This window comes from Oryctolagus cuniculus, chromosome 21, assembly GCF_051225735.1.
Source record: "Oryctolagus cuniculus isolate XC-2025 breed Fujian yellow rabbit chromosome 21, ASM5122573v1, whole genome shotgun sequence".
Taxonomy (NCBI): Eukaryota; Metazoa; Chordata; class Mammalia; order Lagomorpha; family Leporidae; genus Oryctolagus; species Oryctolagus cuniculus.
In genome coordinates, this window is record NC_142887.1 from 12,054,164 (window position 1) to 12,079,199 (window position 25,036).

The window sequence follows — 25,036 nt, forward strand, 5'->3', positions numbered from 1 at the left end:
TGGTGTGTGACAGTTACTGTGGTAGATACTTAATGTATATATCCATTTATTTCATTTTTACGGTGCTCTTGTCAGATGACAAATGTGATGTTGAGTTTCAGAGTGGTTAAGTGACTTCTCAAAAGACCATTCAGGTGGTTGTAGATAATCAGGGATTAGAACCTGGGCCAAGGCTGAGCTGAATAAAATAAAATTGTATGACAGTTTTCACAAGACTTTGAGATCTGTCTTTAGTTTAAAAAAGAGTAACACAGCTCTCGGTTGTTTCCTGAGGTGCCATCCGTCTGTCAGGTGTGTGAGTGCATCCAGCTTGGCTAGTAAGCTTACTGCTTGAAAAAAGAGAATAGCGCTCTTCAGTCTTAATCCTTTTTCCGTGGTACACTGAGTGGTATGGGTGGTACTGGAGAGTTCTTGCCTTCTAGAAATTGGGGAAAATTACAGTGTTGGTTGATTTGAGAGGTTCATACCATTTCTCCCCAGTATCATCAAGGAAGGCTTCTTGGAGGTGGTAACCAGCAGTTGTGAACTGTATTATATGAAATTGTATGGGGAGATTATTCCAGAGAGGGAGTGGAATGAACAGAAGGTTGCCAGCCGTGTTTGAGGAATGACATTTCGGCCAGTCTGATTTGAGTAGGAGATACAGCTGAGATGGGGGGAGGCTTGTCACCTTTCAGAACTAGGAGAAATCTTAGACTTCCTTTTAAGTTTGCAATAAATTTTATAGTAAGTCCTTTTTTTTTTTTTTGTAGTAAGGTATATATTTGTGTTTCCCCAAATTTATCTGTTTCTGGTATAATCTATTTAAATCTGTGATTACTTTATTGCTTTTCCTCTTCTATATTCTAAATATTCCTTTGATAGATTGAATTAAATAGGGCCAGAGAGGCTGTTAAGTGATTCTAAGTGTCATCTTTGTCCTCCTTGGGGTATGAGATAATGTAGTTTTTTTTTTTTTTTTTTTTTTTTTTTTTTTTGTAGTTGAAAAGCAGTTAAAAATCTTCCATACACTGGTTCACTCCCCAAATGGCTGCAATGGTCAGAACTGGGCCAGTCCAAAGCTAGGAGCTAGGTCTCCCACATGGGTGCAGCGGCCCAAGGACTTGGGCCATCTTGTGCTGCTTTCCCAGGAGCATTAGCATGCAGCTGGATTTGAACCAGCGCCCATGTGAGATGCTTAGCCCTCTACACCACAGTGCCGGTCCCAAGATAATGTAGTTTACATTTTTTAAAATGTATGCTTCTAATTTAAATATACCTTTGCTGGTTTGTAGTTGTAGTAATAGTAGAAGTTGGCCGGCGCCGCGGCTCACTAGGCTAATCCTCCGCCTTGCGGCGCCGGCACACCGGGTTCTAGTCCCGGTCGGGCCGCCGGATTCTGTCCCGGTTGTCCCTCTTCAGGCCAGCTTTCTGCTGTGGCCAGGGAGTGCAGTGGAGGATGGCCCAAGTGCTTGGGCCCTGCACCCCATGGGAGACCAGGATAAGTACCTGGCTCCTTTCATCAGATCAGCGCGGTGCACCGGCCGCAGCGCGCCAGCCGCGGCGGTCATTGGAGGGTGAACCAATGGCAAAGGAAGACCTTTCTCTCTGTCTCTCTCTCACTGTCCACTCTGCCTGTCAAAAAATAAAAAAATAAATAAAAATAAATTTAAGTAATAGTAGAAGAAGAATATAGTATTTTGGGTATATCTCCTTAACTTTGAGCAGTCCAGTCAAATCCTACCTGACATAACCTTGAAGATTGAGAAAAGGAAACAGAAAACAGCACCCATAATTCATAAATTCTAGGGGACTAATTCTCACTTTTTAAAAAAGCTTGTTTTAAATTTACTGTGTTTGGCAGTAATGCTCAAAATTTATTTTTCTCCAATTAAACTTAAATTTAAGGGACTTTTCTAATAGTGACATTCGTTTAAAAGATTTATTTATTTGAACGTCAGAGTTATGCAGAGACAGAGACAGAAAGAGGTCTTCCATCTGCTTGTTCACTCCCCGACTGGCCACAATGGCCGGAGCTGTGCCAATCCAAAGGCAGAAGCCAAGAGCTTTTTTCGGGTCTCCCACGTGGGTGCAGGGGCCCAAGGTCTTGGGCCATCTTCCACTGCTTTCCCAGGCCATAGCAGAGAGCTGGATTGGAAGCAGAGCAGCTGGGACTTGAACTGGTGCCCATATGGGATGCCGGCACTGCACGTGGCGGCTTTACCTACTACACCACAGTGCTGGCCCCATCACACAGACTCATTTTTAAAATGTATCTGATAAGTCATTGAAATGAATTTTTACCATGGGTTTCCCAAATTGGAGGTATCCTCTACTCTTTCAGGGACTCTTGTATCAAACATGAGGCTTATGTGCTTATCTTTCAGTTTGGGTTGCTTAATTCCCTTTAGATGTGTTTGATTCTATGTCATTCATTTTGAAATTAGGAAGAAAAAAATCTTAATATGTTCATGTGGTATTATGAGAAGGTGACTTAGAGTGCTATGATGAGATTCAAGCCATACATTGGTCTTTATCACTGTTCTCCACCATTCTGTGTCTTAGAATTTATGACAAGTGACTTTCTTAGTTCCTCACTCATAACGTTTACTATGTGCCAAAACATGGTCTAAGAATTTACATATAACTTGTAATGTGCACAGACTTTGAGGTGTAGGCACTGTTACTGTCCTCATGTTAGAAGTGGTAAACCTGTGTGTGCAACACCCATAGTCACAGGGCACCCACTTCGAGAGGATTACGTTGTTCTACCTTAATTGTGAGACAGGATCAGTTTAAATGGTGTGGCTTTGTGTGTGGCTGGAGGTAAAGGCTGTTTCACAGCGTGCTTATGGACAGCAGACTCTGTAAGTGCTTTTCCTCACCTTCCTTGGGGGCTTTTCATGTTTAATATACAGTCATCAGTACCTTTATAAAATGTTTATTAAGATGTGAAATGTTTAATAGAAATGTCATTTGTGGGCTTTTTTTTTTTTTTTTAATTAAAACTCTAAAATTTTATTCCTTCATATTAGTGGTAGGATGCCTGTGTAGTCAACAGCAGTTAGTGATGAAACCCATGGTTTGATTGACTGCGTCTGAGAGGAGAGTCCATGGGGGAGCTCGGGAACTATGGAGAAAGGCTGAACCAGGAGGGAGAATGGCTTGGGCTCGCAGTAAGACCACGGGTTCACACTTGCCCTGGTCATGGCACTCAGGTGTCCTGGGTCTTCAGGAACAGCCGTGATTGCATGGAATGTCATTGTTTGAGCAAGAATTGCTCGTGTTGAGCGTGTGGCACAGTGCTTAAGCTGCCACCTGTGGTGCTGGCATCCCTGTGAGCACCAGTTTGAGTCCTGGCTGTTGTACTTTGATCTAGCTCCCTTGGAAGGCAGTGGAAAATGGCTCAAGTACTTGGGCTCTTTTCACCCACATGGGAGATGCAGGTGGAGTTCTCGGCTCCTGGATTTGTCTTGGCCCAGCCCTCGCTGCTGCGAACATTTAGGGAGTGAAATAGCTGATGGAAGCTCTCACTCTCTCTCCCTCTTATTCTTTCAAATGAATATATGAACCTCTTTTTAAAAAACAAAGTTAAAATTGTGAAGTGTTTGGTTACATGTGATTTAAATTCTAAAAAAATTTTGGCTGCACCACAGCTCACTTAGCTAATTCTCCGCCTATGGCACCGGTACCCCGGGTTCTAGTCCCGGTTGGGGTGCCGGATTCTGTCCCGGTTGCCCCTCTTCCAGGCCAGCTCTCTGCTGTGGCCCGGGAAGGCAGTGGAGGATGGCCCAAGTGCTCGGCCTGCACCCACATGGGAGACCGGGAGGAAGCACCTGGCTCCTGGCTTCGAATCGACACAGGGCGCCGGCTGTAGCAGCCATTTGGGGGGTGAACCAATGGAAAAACGAAGACCTTTCTCTCTGTCTCTCTCTCACTGTCTAAATCTATCAAAATTTTTATTTGTTGCTCAGGCTGTAAATACTTGTGGCAGGCAGTTGTTTATTGCTGTGTTTTTTCCATACAGGAAAGGAATGCTGAAAATGCAATTGAAGCCCTTAAGGAGTATGAGCCTGAAATGGGCAAAGTGTATCGGCAGGACAGAAAGAGTGTACAGCGCATTAAAGCTAAAGACATCGTTCCTGGTGATATTGTAGAAATCGCAGGTAAGTTGAGTTTGTAATTTTTCTTTTATTCTAGGTAGTGTTGTGAATGCAGTCCTCATCACAAGGCTTAGAATTATGTTTAAAATGATCACCTTCATGTATTACTTGTGTTAACACATGTTATTACTATCCAAATAAATCTTGTTTCCTCTAAGATTATTTCAAACTGAGTGTTTCTTACTGTTGATAAAGTTTTGTTTGTAAACAAGATATTTTGAATGATTATGCTTACTAGTTGAGATAAACTGTCTAACTCAAGTGCTGGAGAGGTAAAACTTGATGTCTGGTTGTGGTGAGCAGTTTGCTATGACACTGGTTATTGACTATTCAGGCTTTTGTTCTTGACATAAATAGGAAGTTTCATTTGTCATTCTCAGATTGAATTGATGGTTATATAATTCTTGAGTGAGGTGTTTGGCTATTGGATTTTTTAAATCTTGATTTTGGCATAATTTCAAAATTAAAAATCGCAATAATTGAGGCGGACATCTAGCCTGGCAGTTACAATGCCGGAGTCCCATTTTGGGAGCACACAGGTTTGATGCCTGGCTTCAGTTCCTCATTCTAGCTTTCATTCTTTTTTTTTTCCCCTACATTTATTATTTGAAAGGCTGAGTTACACAGAGAAGGAGACACAGAGATCTTCGATCTGCTGGTTCACTCCCCAAATGGCCACAATGGCCAGGACTGGGCCAGCCAGGAGCTTCTTACGGGTCTTCCATGTGGGTACACGTACCCCATTTTCTGCTTTCCCAGGCATGTTAGCAGGGAGCTGGTTAAGAAGTAGAGCAGCCAGGACTCAAACCAGCACCCATATGGGATGCTGGCATTGCAGACAGCGGCCTTACTTGCTACACAACGCTGGATCCCTGTCTTCTTTCTGACACCCCAGGAGACAGTGATGATGACTCGGTGCAGTGGGTCTCTGCCCACCTGCACAGGAGACTCGGATTGAGTTCCCAGCTTCCACACCTCTGTCCCTGGCCTAAGTGAACAAATGGATGGGAGTTCGCACTGCCTCTCAAGTAAATAAATAAAAACAAACACTTTTTAAAAAAAAAAAGATTGTGGTAAGATTTCTAGTTGAGGTGCGTTGTTGTGATGGTACTAGTAACTACGGAAGGAAGCAACAGGAAGACACTTTGACTTCTCTACAAATACGAAGGTTGTTTTTTTTTCCCGATTTATTTTGGGCTGGCACCCCGGTTCTAGTCCCGGTTGGGGTGCCGGGTACTAGTCCCGGCTATTCCTCTTCCAGTCCAGCTCTCTGCTGTGGCCCGGGAAGGCAGTGGAGCATGGCCCAAGTGCTTGGGCCCTGCACCCGCATGGGAGACCAGGAGGAAGCACCTGGCTCCTGGATTCAGATCGGCGCAGCGCCAGCCATAGCGGCCATTTGGGGAGTGAACCAACGGAAGGAAGACCTTTCTCTGTCTCTCTCTCACTGCCTATAACTCTGTTTCTGTCTCTCTCATTGTCTAACTTGGCCTGGCAAAAATAAATAGATCTTTTTAAAAATGATTTATTTTATTATATTTGAAAGAGTTACAGAAAGAGGCACAGAGAGAGGTCTACAATGTGCTGGTTCACTCCCCAGATGGCCACAACGGCCAGAGCTGTGCTGATCCTGAGCAAGAAGCTTCTTCTGGGTCTCCCACGCGGGTGCAGGGACCCAAGCACTTGGGCCATCTTGTACTGCTTTCCTAGGCCACAGCAGAGAGCTGTATCAGAAGTGGAGCAGCTGGGACTAGAACCAGCGCCCATTTGGGATGCCGGTGTCGCAGGCTGGGGCTTTAACCCACTGTGCCGCAGTGCCGGCCCCAAATAGGAAGCTTCTTCAAAAAGTTGTGGGAAAAGAGGAATTAAAGGGAATATGCGGCCGGTGCCGCGGCTCACTAGGCTAATCCTCCACCTTGCGGCGCCGGCACACCGGGTTCTAGTCCCGGTCAGGGCACCGGATTCTGTCCCGGTTGCCCCTCTTCCAGGCCAGCTCTCTGCTGTGGCCCGGGAGTGCAGTGGAGGATGGCCCAAGTGCTTGGGCCCTGCACCCCATGGGAGACCAGGATAAGTACCTGGCTCCTGGCTTCAGATCAGCGTGGTGCGCTGGCCATAGCGCGCTGGCCGCAGCGGCCATTGGAGGGTGAACCAACGGCAAAAAGGAAGACCTTTCTCTGTCTCCCTCTCTCTCACTGTCCACTCTGTCAAAAAAAAAAAAAATATGCATTTTCTAATAACTCTGTGAAAGACCCTGTGTATACCTGTGGAAGGTGGGGTTACAGATAAAAGTGACTTTGTGTTTACCGTTTCTCCAGCTTAGTTAGGTATTATATTCTTTAGCTTCTCAAGAATATTTTGAGCATTTTTATGCTAGTTGGGATATTTAATATATTGAGTCTACTTGAAAACTTAGAGAAATTATCTCCAAAGTGTTTATCCTACGTTTTCATTAGTAAGTGGCTGTAAAAAAACCAGTTAGTGGAAAGGTAATCTTGAGACCTCAAGGCATCTTCCCTTTAGAAGAAGTAAATTAATGCCAGCTTCTCTTTAATTTGAAAGGCAGAGTGTTATAGAGACAGCGAGAGGTAGAAAGACCTTCCATCTACTGGTTCACTCCCCAAATGGTTTCAGCACCCAGGGTTGCAAGGACTTGGGCCTTCTGCTGCTGTTTCCTGAGTGCTGGATCAGAAGTGGAGCAGCCGGGACTCAAACTGACACCCTTATGGGATGCCATCATTGCAGGCAGCGACTTAACCTGTTCAACCACAATGCCACCCTTTGTGGATTTTGATTTTTACCAGTCTTTTCCATCTTCTGAGGTCTTACTAACCACTCAGTTAACTGAGAGAAACTTGAGAATCATCTTGGTTTTTTCCTTTCTTATCCAGTCATTCAGTTTTCAACACCACCAAACTTTCCTCATTTTGGAAGATTGCAGATTTTGCAGAGCTTAAGTTGTGCGGTGCACATATTTCACACTGGCAAAGCTTTAGTTGTAACCCTGATCTCCCAACTTTATTCTGCTCTGAAATTCCACTCCTTGTATTGTGTAGTTTGGTGTGGGAAGGACAAATAATGGCTGACCAATAGCATATTCTTGGAATCTACCTTATTTATTTTCTTCTTCCCCAACTGAAACAGGGACTACTTATTTCCTCTTTCCTTGGCCTTTGGTAGCCATTCCCTTTCTTTTAGTAGTCAAAAACAATGAGTTGATGGCTTTTAAAAAGATGAATTTAAATCCCTTTGCCCTCATCTTATGTGATGATGCTACCACTCGTAAGCAGTACACACACACACACACTTAAATCTGCTTCTCTTCTATTTCTGATTCCTTCATGGAAAGTGCTGGCGTCTTGCTGGAAGTATATGCAGGGCTTTGACATGCAGCTCTTCTTTGTTATCCTTTATTTATTTATTTATTTATTTTAAAGATTTATTTGTTTGAAAGGTAGAGCTAGTGCTGTGGCTCACTAGGCTAATCCTCTGCCTGCGGCACCAGCACCCCAGGTTCTAATTCCGGTTGGGGAGCCGGATTCTGTCCCGGTTGCTCCTCTTCCAGTCTAGCTCTCTGCTGTGGCCCGGGAAGGCAGTGGAGGATGGCCCAAGTGCTTGGGCCCTGCACCCGCATGGGAGACCAGGAGGAAACACCTGGCTCCTGGCTTCGGATTGGTGCAGTGTGCCGGCCGTGGCAGCCATTTGGGGGGTGAACCAATGGAAAGGAAGACTTTTCTCTGTCTCTGTCTCTGTCTCTCTCTCTCTCTCTCTCTCACTGTCTAACTCTGCCTGTCAAAAAAAAAAAAGAAAAAAAGAAAAGAAAGAAAGAAAAAGAAAGGCAGAGTTAGAGAGGCAGAGAGAGGTCTTCCATCTACTGGTTCACTCCCCAAATGGCTGCAACGGCTGGAGCTGCGCCGATACAAAGCCAGGAGCCAAGAGATGCTCTGTGTCTCCCACGTGGGTGCAGGGGCCCAAGGTCTTGGGCCATCTTCTACTCATTTCCCAGGCCATAGCAGAGAGCTGGATCAGCTGGGATGTGCACCGGCACCCATATGGGATGCCGGCAGTGCAGGTGGCAGCTTTATTCACTATACCACAGTACTGGCCCCTATTCTTGAATTTCCACCATTCCAGCTGAGCAATGTGTAACAGAAGTTATAATCTAGTTGTAGATAGATGCAGATATTTTATTAAATACTCATAATTCCACTAGACAGTGAGCCCTGTTAAGAGCAGAAATGTGCCACATTAGCTGTTAGAACTCTTACCGGGCCAGCGCCGTGGCTCACTAGCTTGATCCTCCACCTGCGGCGCCAGCACCCTGGGTTCTGGTCCCGGTTGGGGCACCGGATTCTGTCCCAGTTGCTCCTCTTCCAGCCCAGCTCTCTGCTGAGGCCCGGGAGTGCAGTGGAGGATGGCCCAAGTGCTCGGGCCCTGCACCCGCATGGGAGACCAGGAGGAAGCGCCTGGCTCCTGGCTTCGGATCAGCTCAGTGTGCCAGCTGCAGCGTGCTGACAGAGCGGCCATTGGGGGGGTGAACCAACAGAGAGGGAGGACCTTTCTCTCTGTCTCTCTCACTGTCCACTCTGCCTGTCAAAAAAAAAAAAAAAAAAAAAGAACTCTTACCAAGCATGTTAGTTCTCCGTGAGGTGCAGGAGTTAGGTGCAGCAGTTAAGATGCTCACAACCTGGTTCAAGTCCTGGCTCCACTTCTAATCCAGTTTCCTGCTGATGTGCACCCTCATGGGAGATCCAGACTGAGTTAATTTAGGCTTTTGGTTTTGTCCTGGCCTAGCCCTGGCTGTTGTAGGCATTTGGGTAAGGAGTCTGTAGATGAAAAAATCTCTCCCTGCCTTTCAAATAAGTAAAAAATTGTAATAGATTTATTTGAAAGGCAGAGTTACAGAGAGAGGGAGGAAGAGAGGTCCTTCACCCTGGTTCACTCCCCAGGTGGCAGTAATGGCCTGACAGCCAAAGCTCGGAGCCGTGGCTTCATCTGGTCTCCCATGTGGGTGGCAGCGCCCAAAAGCTTGGATCATCTGCTTTCCAAGGTGTGTTAGCTGGGAGCTGGATCGTAAGTGAAGCAGCCAGGACACTAACTGGCACCATTACGGGATGCCAGCATCACAGGCTGTAGCTTACCCGCTAGGCCACAATACAGGCCCTCAACTTTCTTAAAATTTATTTTAAGATTCATTTATTTGTTCATTTATTTGAAAGGCAGAGTTACGGAGATAGATCTTCCATCTGCTGGTTCACTTCCTAAACGGCCACAACAGCCAGGACTGGCCCGACGGAAACCAGGAGTTTATTCTGGGTTTCCCAGTGGGTGCATTGGCCAAGAGCTTCGGCCATCATTTACTGCCCTCCCAGGCCATTATCATGGAGCTGGATTGGAAGCGGAGCAGCCAGGACTTGAACTGGTTGCCTGTATGGGATGCTGGCCTCACAGGCAGCAGCCTTAGCTGCGCCAGCCCTCCCAATTTTTAAGTGATTATCTGATCATCAGCCACTCTCTAGGTACATACTGTTTTCACATTTTACAGTTAAGGAAACTGGGTCTGTGGGGTTTATTGCCTCTGCCTTCAATGACAGTTAATTTGTTAGAGAATATGCAGTATGTTTTGCAAATGTATATATAGCATATTTATAAGTCAACTTCTCAAAGACCCAAGTCACAATTTTCTTTAAACACCTTTGAGATAGAATTTATTTGCTATAAAATTTAAGAGTATACAGTTAGGTTTTAGTTTATTTGCAGAATAATAGTGTCACATTATTGTTGAATTCCAGAGCGTTTTCCCAGAAGAAACTCCATACTTATTAGCAGTTAGTCCCCACAGTCCTTGGCAACCACAGTTGACCTTGTGTTTATGGATTTACCTGTTATGAATATTGGATATATAGCTATTTGTGATGGATTTCTTTGGCTTAGCATGTGCTTTCAAGATACATGTTGGGTATAGTACTTCATTCATGTGTAGATAGTGTATTCATTACTTTTTACTGCTGAATAATAGTCCATCGTATAGATGCACAACATTTTGTTTATCCATTTATCAGTTCATGGATATTTGGGTTTCCCCTTTGGTGCTACTATGAATAATGCTGTTATGCACATATGTTACAAGTTGTGCGAACATAGTTTTGCTCTTAGTTATGTATTAAGCATGAAGTTACTAGGCTACATGGTAACTTGATGTTAACACTTTGAGGAGCTGCCTTACTGCTCCACGTGTTGTACGTTTCACATCCTTGCCAGTAGTGCGCCCGCTTCTAATTCCTCCTCCTGCTCAGCAGTGTCTGCTGCTGTCCAGCTTTTGTTTCAGCCACCAGGTGGCGTCTCTTTGGGAATTTTTTTTTTTTTTTTTTTTAAGATTTATTTATGGGGCGGGCACTGTAGCTCAGTAGATTAATCCTCTTCCTGTGGTGCCGGCATCCCATATGGATGCCAGTTCGAGTCCCAGCTGCTCCTCTTCCCATCCAGCTCTCTGCTATGGCCTAGGAAGGCAGTAGAAAATGGTACAAGTCCTTGGGCCCCTGCACCCACATGGAAGACCTGGAGGAAGCTCCTGGCTTCAGATGGGCACAGGTCTGGCCATTGCAGCCATTTGGGGAGTGAACCAGCAGATAGAAGACCTTTCTCCTGTCTTTCCCTCTCACTGCCTGTAACTCTACCTCTCAAATAAATAAAAGTCTTTTTAAAAAAAGATTTATTTACATATTTGAAAGGCAGAGTTACAGAGAGGTAGAGAAAGAGACAAGGAGGTCTTCCATCTGCTGGTTCACTCCCCAGTTGGCATTAATGGTCAGAGCTGTGCCAGTCCAAAGTCAGGAGCCAGGAGCTTCCTCTGGGTCTCCCACACAGGTGCAGGGATCCAAGCACTTGGGCCATCTTCTACTGCTTTCCCAGGCCACAGTAGAGAGCTGAATCAGAAGTGGAGCAGCTGAGTCTTGAACCCGCATCCATATGGAATGCCGGCGCTTCAGGCCAGGGTGTTAACCCAATGTGCCACAGCGCCGGCCCTGGCTACTTGGTTCCTGAACCAGCTTCAGGTTCAGAGAGAAGGAGAGGTAGCCAGAGAGAGGGAGGGAGGTCAGTCTTCCATCCGCTGGTTCACTCCTCAGTTAGCCACAATGGCTTGAGCTGCGCCAATCCAAAGCCAGGAGCCTGGGGCTTCTTCCAGGTCTTCCCATGCGGGTGCAGGGGCCCAAGGACTTGGGCCATGTTCTGCTGCTTTCCCAGGGTGTAGCAGAGAGTTGGATGGGAAGTGGAGCAGTTGGGATTTGAACCGGCGTCCATATGAGATGCTGGCAGTGCAGGAGGTGGCTTTACCTGCTACACCTCAGTGCCAGCCCCAGGCCTTTCTTTATGTATACATGTTTATTTTCTTTAGGATTCTTATTTGCATTTCCCTAATTTGCTAACAATGGTTGGCATCTTTTCACTGCTTATTGTCCATTAGTATGGCTTTTGTTTTTGAAGAAATGTCTGTTTAGATCCATTGCCCTTTTTTCTTTTTAATGTTGAACTGTGTTCTTTTCTGGGCCAATACCATGGTGTAGCGGGTAAAGCTGCCACCTGTAGCGCCAGCATCCCATTTGGGTGCCAGTGGTTCGAGTCCCAGTGCTCGACTTCCAATCCAGCTCCCTGCTGATGTACTTGGAGAGGCAGCAGAAGATGGCCTAAGTGTGTGGGCCCTTGCACCCAGATGGGAGATCGGAGAAGCTCCTGACCGTACTCTGGCCATTGCCGCCATTTAAGGAGTAAACTAGCGGGTGAAAAATCTCACCCTTTCTGTCTTAAATTCTCTCTCTCTGTAACTCTCCATTCAAATAAATAAATAAAAAATCTTTAAAAAAAAGTTCTTGGGGGGCTGGTGCTGTGGGCATGGTGGGGCTGCCTGCTGTGCTGGTATCCCATGTGGGTGCCGGTTTGAATCCCGGCTGCTCCACTTCCAATCCAGCTCTCTGTAGTGGCCTGGGAAAGCAGTATAAGATGGCCCAGGTCTTTGGGCCCTTCCACCCACATGGGATATCCAGAAGAAGCTCCTGGCTTTGGATTGGCCCAGCTCTGGCTGTTGTGGCCATCTGGGGAGTGAACCAGCAGATGGAAGACCCCCCCTCTCCCCCTCTCCGTGTCTCTCTCTCTCTCTCTGCCTCTCGCTCCCTTTCTCTCTCCCTCTCTGTAATTATGCCTTTCAAATAAAATCTTTTAAAAATAAAATTCTTTACATATCTAGTTTATCAGATATGATTTGCAAAATTTTTTTCCATTCCCTTTAAGAGTTCATCTTGATCTCCCATATGGGTGGCAGGGATCCAAACATTTAGGCCATCCTCTGCCTTTTTCCCACGCACATTAGCAAGGAGTTGGTTAAGAAGTAGAGCATCTAGGACTTGAAACAAAACCTAATATGGGATGCCAGTGTTGCATGTGGTACCTTAATTCACTGTGCCACAACGCTGAACCCAAATATCTTAACACTTCTTTCATTTAGTGTACAGGTCTTGTACTTCCTTTGTTAACTTTATTCCTAAGTATTTTATTGGTGTTTGGAAGGAACTATTTGGAATTGGAGTTGGGTGTTTTTTGTGTTTTTGTGTATTTTTTTTCCCGTTTTTGGATTTTTGCCAGAGTGAAGCAATAGAATTGATTCTTATGTATTGATCTGATAACTTGCAGTCTTGCCAAACTCATTTGTTAGGTTAGTAATGTTTTTTATGGTTCCTTAGGATTCTCTCTATATAACATTGTGTATCTACAAATATTTTTACTTCTTTCCAGTCTGGGTGCCTTTTATTTCTAGCCTAATTCCCTGGCTAGAGTCTTCAGTTAAAACGTGACAAAAGCAAACATCCTTGTCTTGTTCCTGTTCTTGGGGAAGCATACAGTCAGTCTTTCACCAGGAAGTATGATGTTAGCTGTGGGTTTTGCAGGTGCCCTCTATTGCATTGAGGACATGTGGTCATGATTTTAATTAAGTTGTCAACGTGCTTTGGTCTGTTTTGGGGACTAAGGATGAGTATTTGTATATTTATATCCAGGTTAAAAATAAGTTTACCTGGATTACTAGGCACAGTGGGTCATTGAATTGGGTCAAAGTATAATCCTGAAGCATGTACAGTGAATTACGTGGAATATTTGGAAAAACATATTGTGACTGTATGACCTCAGCTAGATGAATAGATGTTAAGAATTCTCAGACTATACATGTTGGCTTTTAAACTTCCTACTTTTATTAGAACTGATAACCTGATTGACCCTGAAGTTAGCCTGATAATTCTGTTCTGTGAAAACTATAGAAATGAGCTTCAGTTCTAAATTTTTCCTTATCTGAATTCTTTTTCTTGTTGGTCTTAATAAATGGCACATATTGTGCTTTTTAGATTTAGCCAATTTGTGCTTTGATTTATGAAATTAGACATGAAGAGATCTTTCTGATGTGTTGGAAAACTGAAGATGGAAGTAACAAGCACTGACTTGTTATTTTGGGATTTTGAGAAAGGAACAGACCTTTTGGTAGGCATTGCTTAGAATGGAGGGTTTGTCTCCTGTGATTGAATTATTTTTGCCAGCTTTTGGGAGATAATTTGTAGGGTGGTTCTACTGAGCTTTGTGAAGGCTGGACTAGACCAATTTATTTTTTTGAGGAGAAGAAAATTCAGATGCAGTTGTTGCTATACCAGCTGATAATCTTTCCAAGGAGAAGTTGTGTGAACATGCACGGCAAGTGCTGATGTAGACCTTAGAAGTATCTAGAACACAGGAGCCAAATAGAATTGATACAGCAAGTAGAAATATGGAGATACTGACCTACGTGTCCATTTTCCGAAACCACAGTAATCTTGAATTTAGTTTAATGCCAGGAAAATATTTTTTGAGATGAAACCAAAAAGTAGTAAAATTGTGTGTGATCTTATGGACATAAACATGAACATTTTTAAGCTTTCTGTACTATTCGCTATAAATGTTAGAAAAAAACTGAACTATCATAGACATAAAAATCTTAATATTAGATTTTGGGGGTTTTAGCATATTCTTCAGGGTTATTTATTGACTTCTCAAGGGCACTGTTTTCAGGATTGTTTAAAACAAACTTCATGTATCTTGGTAACCCAGAGTTGACGAATAACACAAGGACATTAATATCCTCAGATGACTTCTGTCCTGTAGTATACTCTGGAATGAATCATTTTGAGGTTACGTAAGTGATGGAAATGACACAGTCTTAACATAAAATTTGCCTTCGATCTTCCATAAGAAATTTTGTATTTCCTAGAATGAAGGCCAAATGTCAACAGTAGTGCTAGCAATTTCAAGGGTGAATATCAAGAATAAGAAGATAATTCTTAAATTTGTTGACTATTAAAAGAAGAAAAGTTTCACCTTTGATAGTCAGTATGCAATAGGGAGATTTAGTAACAATGTAAAGTAACTTTTCTAGGCAATTTAATAAAAGGTAAAGTTGTGAAATAGATGACCTAATTCATGTAAGGGAATCGTCCATAAATTACTGTCCTAATTCTGCATGGCAGTGGATAAATTAAATTATGTGCAGTGTAGTCAGGTAAATGGAGCTTTTTAAAGATTCATTTATTTGGAAAGCAGAGTTAGAGGAAGAGACAGAGATCTTCACCCACAGATACACTTCCCAAGTAGCTGCAATGGCTGGGGCTGGGCTGATGGAAGTCAGGAGCCAGGAGTCTCCTCCAGGCCTTTCACATGGGTGTTAGGGCCCAAGCACTTGGACCTTCTTCCACTGCTTTCCCAGGTGCATTAGCAGGGAGCTGCGTTGGAAGTGGAGCAGCCTGGACATGAACCCAGTGCTCATAAGGGATGCCAGCACCACAGGTTTTACACCACATAGTTTTACCCACTATGCCATAGTGCTGGCCCTGAGCAGACACCTTTAAGGAGCTTTTCAACTCTAAAATGTGTCTGATTCAGGCTACTTTTGTGGCACAGCAGCTTAAACCACCACTTGCGACATAGGCATCCCTTATGAGTGCCAGTTTAAGTCCCGACTGCTCCATTTCCAATCCAGCTCTCTGCTAATGGCCTGGGAAAGAAGTGGAAGGTGACTTAAGTATTTGGGGCTCTGCCACCCATGTGGCAGACCTAGGTGGAGCTCCAGGCTCTTGTTTTGGGCCTGGTCCAGCCCCAACCGTTGTGGCCAGTCAGGGAGTGAACTAACGAATGAGAAATCTCTCACTGTCTCTCTCTCTGTACCTCTGCCTCCAAATGAATTGATAAATATATTTTTTTAAGTGTCTGATTCAGATGGTGTAGCTATGCATCATGTGAATTTCCTTTAATTTTAGAAGACTGTAGGGATTGGAATAGCCTGGCTTTGAACACTGAGCAAACATTTTTAACAAATAATATAGAAGTCACTTCTACTGTAGAGCAGAGGGGTGGAAAACTGGTTGTGTAGAGGGCAATTAGTCAATTATTTGGGCTTTGTGAGCCACATAGTTACTGTAGCGCGCGCGCTCTCTCTCTCTCTCTCTCTCTCTCTCACAGTCTCTCTCTCTCTGATTGATTTCTTGATTTGAAGGGAAGAGTTAAAAGGATAGGAAGAAGGAAAGCTCTTCCCTCTGCTGGGTCAGGCCAAAGCCTGGAGCTTCATCCAGATCACCCACGTGGGCGCAGGAGCCCGAGTATTTGGGCCCTCTTATGCTGATTTCCCAGACGTGTCATCAGGGAGCTGGATTGAAGTGGAGCAGGTTGGACTCAAACCAGTGCTTTTATGTTAATATGACATACTGGTTCTTTGGGTCTAGAATGAAGCCCGATTATTCTGCGTTTCTCACAAGCTCCGGGTAGATTGTGCTTTTTTTTTTTTTTTTTACAGTTAGAGACAGAGGAAGGTCTTCCCTCCATTGATTCACTCCCCAAATGGCCGCAATGGCTGGCACTGTGCGGATCTGGAGCCAGAAGCCGCCTCCCTGTCTCCCATGTGGGTGCAGGGGCCCAAGCACTTGGGCCATCCTCCACTGCCCTCCTGGGCCACAACAGAGAGCTGAGAGCTGGACTGAAAGAGAAGCAACTGGGACTAGAACCCGGCACCCATATGGGATCCCAGCGCCACAGGCAGAGGATTAACCAAGTGAGCCATGGCCCCGGCCCCCCAGGTAGATTGTACTTTGAGTAGCAAGGCTCTTAGAACTGGTGGTAATCATTTCCAGATAGGAGTCCCTTGGAGAACTGATGAAACCATGGACTCTCCCCAGACGTGTGATTTCAGGAATTTTGATTACCCTTCTCCCCAGAAATCCACTCCAAGATGCTAGTTATTTTTAAAATTTGAAGCACAGTTAAACAGTAATTGAAATAGTATCTGCTTTAAGCAGTTTACATAGTGTTAATAGACATAAAATTTTCACCTTTTCTTAAAATGATCATACATTAGAAAAGGAGAAGCGAAAGATAGGCAACCAGAGAGGAGTTGAGCATGTGTGTTCTCTGAAACCTTTCCCTCTTGTGGAGTCGGAGGGGAGGCAGGGCTAGAGAAGCATGTCTGAGACCTCTTCCTCTATAGTGGAGATCATTATTTTAGTTCCTGTAAATCCTGGAAGTTGCATCTCTGTAAAATAAATGTGACCTTTAAAAAAAAAATGATTTATTTGAGAGGCAGAGTTACAGACAGAGTGAGACAAAGAGTGAGAAGTCTTCCCCACTGGTTAACTCCCTAAATGGCCGCAGCAGCCGGAGCTGAGCTGATCTGAAGCCAGCAGCTGGGAGCTTCTTCCGAGTCTCCCACGCAGGTGCAGGGGACCAAACGCTTGGGCCATTTTCCACTGCTTTCCCAGGCCATTAGCAGGGAACCGGATTGGAAGTGGAGCAGCTGGGACTCAAACCGGTGCCCTATGTGATGCCGGTGCTGCAGGTGGAAGCTTAACCTACTGCACCACAGCACTGGCCCCTAAATATGACTTCTTAATCCACTTTTGTATATAAACACAAAAATGAAATAATCTGAAACAAAACTCAGATATATCAGAAGTGGAAAGCTTGGGGACCTGGGGCCCTTCAGCACTGTCAGGAATATCTAAGACATTAGGAACTATGAGAAATAAACTCTGAAAGATCCCCACAGCCATCAGACCATGTTGATTTTGAAACCTGACCTGATTATCATGGAGCTGGCATTTCCCAATATCCTATAATCACCTCCTCCTCATTCCCCATGACTCACTAACAATCAGTGCCAGTAAGCATCAACTTTTCCATCCTGGCCGCTGAGATGAAGATTTTGGAAACAGTGGAAGGATCCTAATGATATGGAGATCACTGTTTTCTAAATGTTACATAAAGTCACTGAGATTGACAGATTTGACTATGTAGAAATCTAAAACAACTTCTATGTTGAATATAATGGTTTTTAAAAACATAGTCCAGACAATGTGCTCATTGCCAGTGCTCAGAAGTTACAAGATGGAGAGTATGGGGAAATAGCAGGGACAGGAGTAAGAGTAGTATATAGTAAGTTGTAGGGAGATGCTGCTTCTGTGGATTTACCTTGTAGTGTGACTTTCAAACTGTGACCTTGAACAAGTTCCTGATCTACACAATGGGAGAGAAGAAGATGGCATCTTCCTTGTGAAGTATTGAAGACTGAATTAGTGACCTTACAGCCCATAGAGCAGTGCTCAGAATGGAAGAAGCATTCTCAGGGGCCAGCGCCATGGCTCACTTGGTTAATCCTCCCCCTGCGGCGCTGGCATCCCATATGGGTACCAGGTTCTAGTCCCAGTTGCTCCTCTTCCAGTCCAGCTCTCTGCTGTGGCCTGGGAAGGCAGTGGAGGATGGCCCAAGTGCTTGGGCCCTGCACCCGCATGGGAGACCAGGAGAAGCACCTGGCTCCTGGCTTCAGATTGGCGCAGCGCTGGCTGTTGCAGCCATTAGGGGAGTGAACCAACGGAAGGAAGACATTTCTCTGTCTCTCTCTCTCTCACTGTCTACAGCTCTACCTGTCTGTCGCTCCCCCATCTCGCGGAGGAACGACACAGGACCCTGCGCTGTTCTTTTGTCTGCTCGGCCCTTCCCGGGTTTGCTGCTGGTCCTTCCCGGGTTGGCTGCTGGTCCTTCCCGGGTTGGCTGCTGATCCCTCCACCTCCGTGGAGGGGCGCCCCCCCCCCCCCCGCCACTTTCCCCACTTCCGCGGGGGAGCGGCACACCGCTGGCCGGCTCTCTCGGGGGCTGCTCAGGTGTTCCTTCAGATGTTCCTGGTGCATGTTGTCTCTCTCCTCCTTTATAGTCCTCTTCCACCAATCCCAACTCTGCTGCCCACACGCCGAGCACGCTGCTCTCCTCCGATCAGGAGCAGGATCCGCTCCTGCAGCTTATCAGTCAAATTGGCGAGAGTCAGCTTCGTGGAAGTTGTTTGGTCTCTCTCTCAGCGCCATATTGTGGGAGAGCAGATGCATAGTATAAGTCTTAATTCCAGTAACTTAGTCTAGTCTCAGTTGCTCCCCACACTGTCAAATAAATTAAAAAATTCTCCAGATTTTATTATTATACAGCCATTAAAAATTAGATCTGTGTATACTAATGTAAAAGGATGTCTGACTTATTTGTTTTTTATGTTTTGGAAGTGACAGGGAGGGAAAGACAAAGAGATCGGCTCATCAACTGATTCACTTGCTAGTTGTCCACAACATCCCAGGCTGGGCCAGGCCAAAGCAAGGAAGAGGCAGAAATTCCATTCAAGTCTCCCACGTAGGTGGTAGTAACCCAAATACTTGAGCCATCATCTGCTACCTTGTAGGCGCATTAGCAGGAAGCTGGATCAGAAGCACAGAGCAGCTGGGACTCAAACCAGACATTCCAGTATGGGATATGCAAGTATTATTCGTTGGCAGATATTTTATTTGGTACCCACTGTGTCTCAGGTGCAGGTGTTCGGGGCTAGAGAATCAATGGTGATGGGTGGACCTTGCCTTCAGAGAGCTCTTACTCTAGTGGGGAAATAGACTAAAACATACAGGAAACATGTCTGGAAAGAAAGGGTTGCTCTCTGTGGGTGCATCTTGAGGGCTACCAGCCTGGTCTGGGAGTTTGAGAAAGGTGTGGGTGGGAGGAGGGAGCATACCTAAAGACCCGGAGAGCACTTTGAGGAACTGAAGTTCAGTGGTGGGCAGTCAACAGCAGTTGGTCAAAGATGTGTTATAAACTGTGGTTGGGAAGCTAAACTCTTAACCTCAAGTCTAATAGAAAGAAGCTATTGAAAGATTATGAACAAGGGACTGATGCCACATTTGCATAATACTCCCCAAAAAACAGATTGGCAGCAAATGGAACACAATGTAGCACTTTATAAGCTTCCTTTTCTGCTCGCTCTGAGGCCTGGAAATAGTTTTAATTAGGCAAGTAGGGCTTCTCCTGTGAGGAATTTCATTCATTCTACTTGACAACAAAATTTATGACTCAAATTGGAGACATATGTTTGAGTCGTAGTTAAGTGCTTAAATAATTTAAGGTCATTAATTCTATTGGGGCTTGCTTTTCCTGGGAGTCACATTTAAATTCAAAAGTAAGAGACAGTTTCTGAAATTATATGATTTACCATTAGAAAATATTTAGATACTTTTGGTAAAATTTACTATAATTAGATTTTTTTGAATTTATACCTAGAGCTGATGAAAAAGAATTTTTCTGGGTAAGACCTGTTTTAACCATCAATATTTATATTGTCATAAGTGATACAAATGGTATTTAAGTATCATGTTTTATAAATACTGGGTATTTATTTACTTATTTGAAAATGTGAACAGAGAGAGAGAAATATCTTCCATCTGCTGGTTCACTCTCCACATGCCTACAACAGCCAGTGCTGAGCCATTATTCACTGCCTCCCAGGTGTAATAGTAGGAACCTGGGTTTGAAGCAAAGACTAGCTGTACTTGAACTAGGACTCCAATATGGGGTGTGTGCATTCAAATGGGAATTACACTCTTTGTAAGGTAAAGAAAGCTTGCATTCACTTAGTTTTGTTTTTGTTTTTTTAAGATATATTTATTTGAAAGGCAGAGCAACAGAGGGAGGAAGAGATTGAGAAATGTTTCATGTGCTGGTTCATTTTCCGAATAGCCAGATCAGTCTGCCGTGTGCCAGGCTGAAGCCAGGTACCAGGAGCTCCATCTAGGTCTCCTACATAGGTGGCAGGAGCCCAAGGACTTGAGCCATCTTATGTTGCCTTCCCAGGTGTGTTAGCAGGGAGCTGAATCACAAGTGTAGTAGCTGGGACACAAACCGGCATTCTGATACATTATGCCAGTGGTGTTTTATCATGCTGTGCAGCAACACTGGCCCACATTCAGTCATAAAATATGGCAAAGTAATAATTTCCTTTAACTGACTCTTGGTAACTTAACTAAAGTATACTCTTGAGAATTTTGTTCGAAGTGAATGTCTTTATTGTGATAGCAAGTTAAAGAGCTAAAATCTTAGCCAAGAACTAAATTTGAAAGGTGTCAGACATTATTCACATGGGGGTAGTTTATGACAGAGATTATTCTTTTATTATACCTGCCTCAAACAGAAGAGAAGGAAAAACATTGCAGAGCATTCTCTTGGCAAGAGTAAGAATTTTCCACTCGCACTCGCCCTAAGGGTGTTAGCGTGCCGCATCAGGGCAGTGCTTGTGGACGTGGCCGTGAGACAGCACGGCTTGCTCCTCATGCACAACCGTGCGTGTCTGGACCTCTGGAATCCTGCAAAGGGAAGTGATGTTTTCTTCATTTGAAAAATACTGCAGGGGCCAGTGCCGTGGCTCACTTGGTTAATCCTCCGCCTGTGGGCTACGGGTTCTAGTCCCAGTTGCCCCTCTTCCAGTCCAGCTCTCTGCTATGGCCTGGGAGGGCAGTGGAGGATGGCCTGAGTGCTTGGGCCTCTGCACCCACATGGGAGATAGGGAGGAGGCTTCTGGCTCCTGGTTTCAGATTGGCGTAGTTCCGGCCATGGCGGCCATTTGGGGAGTGAACCAACAGAAGGAAAAACTTTCTCTCTGTCTCTCTCTCACACTGTCTAACTCTATTTGTCAAATAAAAAATATATTGCAAACATCTTAATTTTTATGGATCTTTTAACTCCTTAAGAGAGCCTACTTCCCATAGAGTGAACCCTAAATGGACTTTTAGTGCCAACAGAAAGAATGAAGCAGAGCCACACAGCAAGCTTGGGAAAGATTCCTTTTACTTCTTGTCTTAGTTCTTGTCTGTAAAATGAAGAGATACATTGATCAAGGTGGTGGAAAAATTCTTGTAGATAGGAGGATACTAAAATAAGGCTGGTGGGGGCAGACATTTGGCATAGCGTAGTTAAGACGCTGCTTGGGTTACCCGTGTTTCTTGTCTGAGTGTCTGGTTGTGCTTCTGATTCCAACCCTCCTGCTAATGCTCATTCTGGGAGGCAGAAGATGATGGCTAAACTGCTTGGTTTCCTGCCGCACAAGTGGAAGAACCATATTGAGTTCGAGGCTTTTGGCTTTGGCCTAGCCCTACTCTCACTATTTTGGGCATTTGAGGAGTGAACCAGCAGATGGTAGATCTCTTGTCTCTCCTGCCTTTCAAAATAAAATGTTTTAGGACTGGCATTGTGGTGCAGTGGGTTAAGCTACCACTTGCAGTGCTGGAATCCCATATCAGAGTACTAGTTCAAGTCCTGGCTATTCTGCTCCAATCCAGTTGCTAATGCACCTGGGGAAAGAGTGGAAGATAGCCCAAGTACTTGGGGGCCCTGCCACCCATGTGGGAGACCCAGATGGGGGTCCTGGGATCCTGGCTTGGACTGGCCTAACCCTGGCTGATGCCGCCTTTTGTGGAGTGAACCAGCAGGTGGAAGATCACTTTCTCTGTCTCCTGCTCTCTGTTACGCTGCCTTCCAAATAAATATTTAAATAAAATGTTTTATGAATTTTTATTTGTCTCTATATTATATTTCCACGGCGCTCAGCTTCTGTAGAAACAGAAGTGCAACTTGAAGTAGCACATTTTACATGTTGTAAAGCTTAGGATCTTCTTACCTTAGAGCAGGGATGGGGAATGTCTGATCTGCGAAAGCCCATGAAATCATGGGAACTCAAAATTCAATAAATAGGAGCTGGCACGGTGGCATAGTAGGCTAAGCATCCGCCCGCAGCACCAGCATCCCATAAAGGCACTGGTTCATGTCCTGGCCTCTCAGAACTCTTCCTATCCAGCTCTCTGCTATGGCCTGGGAAAGCAGTAGAAGATGGCCCAACTTCTTGGGCCCCTGCACCCACGTGGGAGACCTGGAAGAAGCTCTTGGCCTCGGATCAGCCCAGCTCCGGCCGTTGCAACCATCTAGGGAGTGAACCAGTGGTTTGAAAAATCTCTCTCACTCGTTCTCTTACAACTCTTGCCTCTGAAATAAATCTTTTTTAAAAATTCAGTAAATATGGCAGGCTAATTTTTTAAGTCGATAATGTATGACCCATGAATGATGTTATAAATATCCAAATGACCCTATTTCCCACCTCTGCCTTAGAGCAAGCACACAAAACCCAGCACATGATGGGACTTGTCCGAACAGGATCCCTCCATGAGGATCTGTGACTCTAGTTATTGTGGATTTTTTTTTCCCCCAGAAACCTTTTAATTAAGGTATATAGACTTCATGCATTTCATATATTGTGGGTTTTTCCCTTGAACTAATTTTTTTGTGTATTTGGAAAAATTTTTTAAGATTTATTATTTCTTTGAAAGGCAAGTTACAGAGAGAGATCTTCCATCTGCTGATTCACTTCCCAAATGGCCATAATGACTGGGACTGGGCCAGGCTGAAGCCAGGAGCCAGCAGCTTCTTCCATGTGGGTACAGGCGCCCCAGCAATTGGGCCATCCTCTGCTGCTTTCCTAGGCCCGTTAGCAAGGAGCAGCCAGATCTCAAACTAGTGCCCATTTGGGATGCTGGTGCTGCAGTCCAGGGCTTTAACTGGCTGTACCACAGCACTGGCCCCTGGAAAACCTTTTTGAAAACAGACTTCCGGACCCAAAAAAAGGGTTTTGAGAATCTAGTTTATCAAAGACTACCAGATCAACTTTTGTTTTAATTGTGAAATATTTCATTGCTTCCCAGTTAGAGGCAACTAGAAAATGAAAGAAGTCTTTTTTTTTAATAAAGATTTGAGGGGCAGAGTGACAGAATATCTTCCATTCACTTTGTTACTCCCCAGGTGGCTATGATGGCCAGGAGCTGGGACCTCCTCCAGCTCTCCCATATGGATAGCAGGGGCCCAGGTACTTGAGCCATGTTTTACTGCTTTCCCAGGCACATTAGTGGGGACTTGGATTGGAAGTGGAGCAGGCAGGACTCAAACAGGCACTCAGATGGGATTCTGGTGTCACAGGCATTGGCTTAACCCACTGTGCCACGACACTGGCCTGGAAGAAGTCTTGTTTTCTGCTCCTATAGGATCATGGCATAAATCACCTCATGTTGAAGGAACATTTCCAAGTAAAATTTCCATTTGGTGCTCATCATTAAAGTTGTATTCATTCCAAAGGGTATGTGGGATCAGGTTAATTATGATAAGCAGGAATAATACATTAATGCTTAATTTGGTTGAAAATTTTCATCTTGTTAAGGCATTTTAGCTGTGGAAGGTCACTAGAGTTGAAAACATTATTTTCTTAATCATCTGAGATATGCTCCCTTCAGTGTGGTATGATCAGAATTTTATTAAGATGAAAGATTCTCGTATGTTCAGTCTGAACATTGCAGTTCATTGCATAAGCATTTCCAGTAGGAATTTCACCTTAGCCTACATGTCCCTGCGGTCAAATGCAAGGATAATCTGCCTCTTGAGATTATATATTGAGAAACTCATTTTGTGCCGCCTTGTAACCACATTGCCTACTTTGGCTATAGGATTGTTTGGTGCACTGGAGTTAAGAAAACCATGTTCTTCCTAAATTTAAAAGCTTTGAAATACACAGAAATTGAAACCAAAATGTGTCTAATGTTTACAGCATGGACAGCATTAGGAAAACTGGTTTACCATTTTACATGTCACCAGTGACAACTATAATTTAATATATCCCAGATTAAGTATAGAAAAATGAAAATTTGACTTAAGTAAATATATCATCGTAGAGAGAAGTAAAGATATCATCGTAGAGAGAATTTAATTTTCAGCTATTCTTGATTAAGGCTTTGAAAACCACCTTATTGATGTTTCAGAAAGTAATGGAAAACGTTGTACATTGTTTTAGATCTATTTTGTTTGAAAGGTAGAATTGCAGAGGGAGATAGAGATCTTCCATCTGCTGGTTCACTCCCCAAATGGCCACGATGGCCAGAGCTGGGCTGATCCGGAGCCAGGAGCTTCATCTGGGTGTCCCATGTGGGTGCAGGAGCTCTAAGGGTTGGGTCATCTGCTGCTTTCTCAGGTGCATTTAGCAGGGAGCTGGATTGGAAGTGGAACAGCTGGGACTCCAGCTGGTGCCCATATGGGATACTGGCACTGCAGGCAGCAGCTTAACCTGTTAAGCCGTGATGCTCTCCTCTGCACACTTGTTTTTAATGTTTAGTTGTGCAGATGTACACTCATTTCGCCATATTTGAATATAGTGTGCTGGGCCCTGTTCTCAAGGTGCATATGACATACTGGCTTTTTCTGTTACTGGGACTGCCTCATGGCATTTTATTTCATACACATCAAGAAAAGGGGCCAAGATGTGGTCCTTTAAGAGCTATTCCTAAAGGAAGACTTTGGCCCATGAAAGAAGGCTCAGTTGACTGAGAGGTCATCTGTAGGTTATGTAAGAGGTTGGTTTATTTGGTAATTCAAGTTCCAAAAGGTACCATAGGGTATAATAAGTCTCCATCCCATGTCCCAGCTGCCCAGTGTTGCCAGTTTGTCATACCTTCCCA

The 25,036-nt window shown here is 44.5% G+C and overlaps 1 protein-coding gene across 2 annotated transcripts in view; it reads left to right on the forward strand.

Moving 5' to 3' along the window:
• ATP2A2 (ATPase sarcoplasmic/endoplasmic reticulum Ca2+ transporting 2) overlaps nt 1-25,036 on the forward strand; it is a 70,676-nt gene that overhangs the window by 13,057 nt on the left and 32,583 nt on the right. For both annotated transcript variants that reach the window (XM_051826460.3, NM_001089321.1), the window contains 1 exon segment: nt 4,007-4,145. In XM_051826460.3, coding sequence (XP_051682420.1) covers nt 4,007-4,145 — 139 coding nt within the window.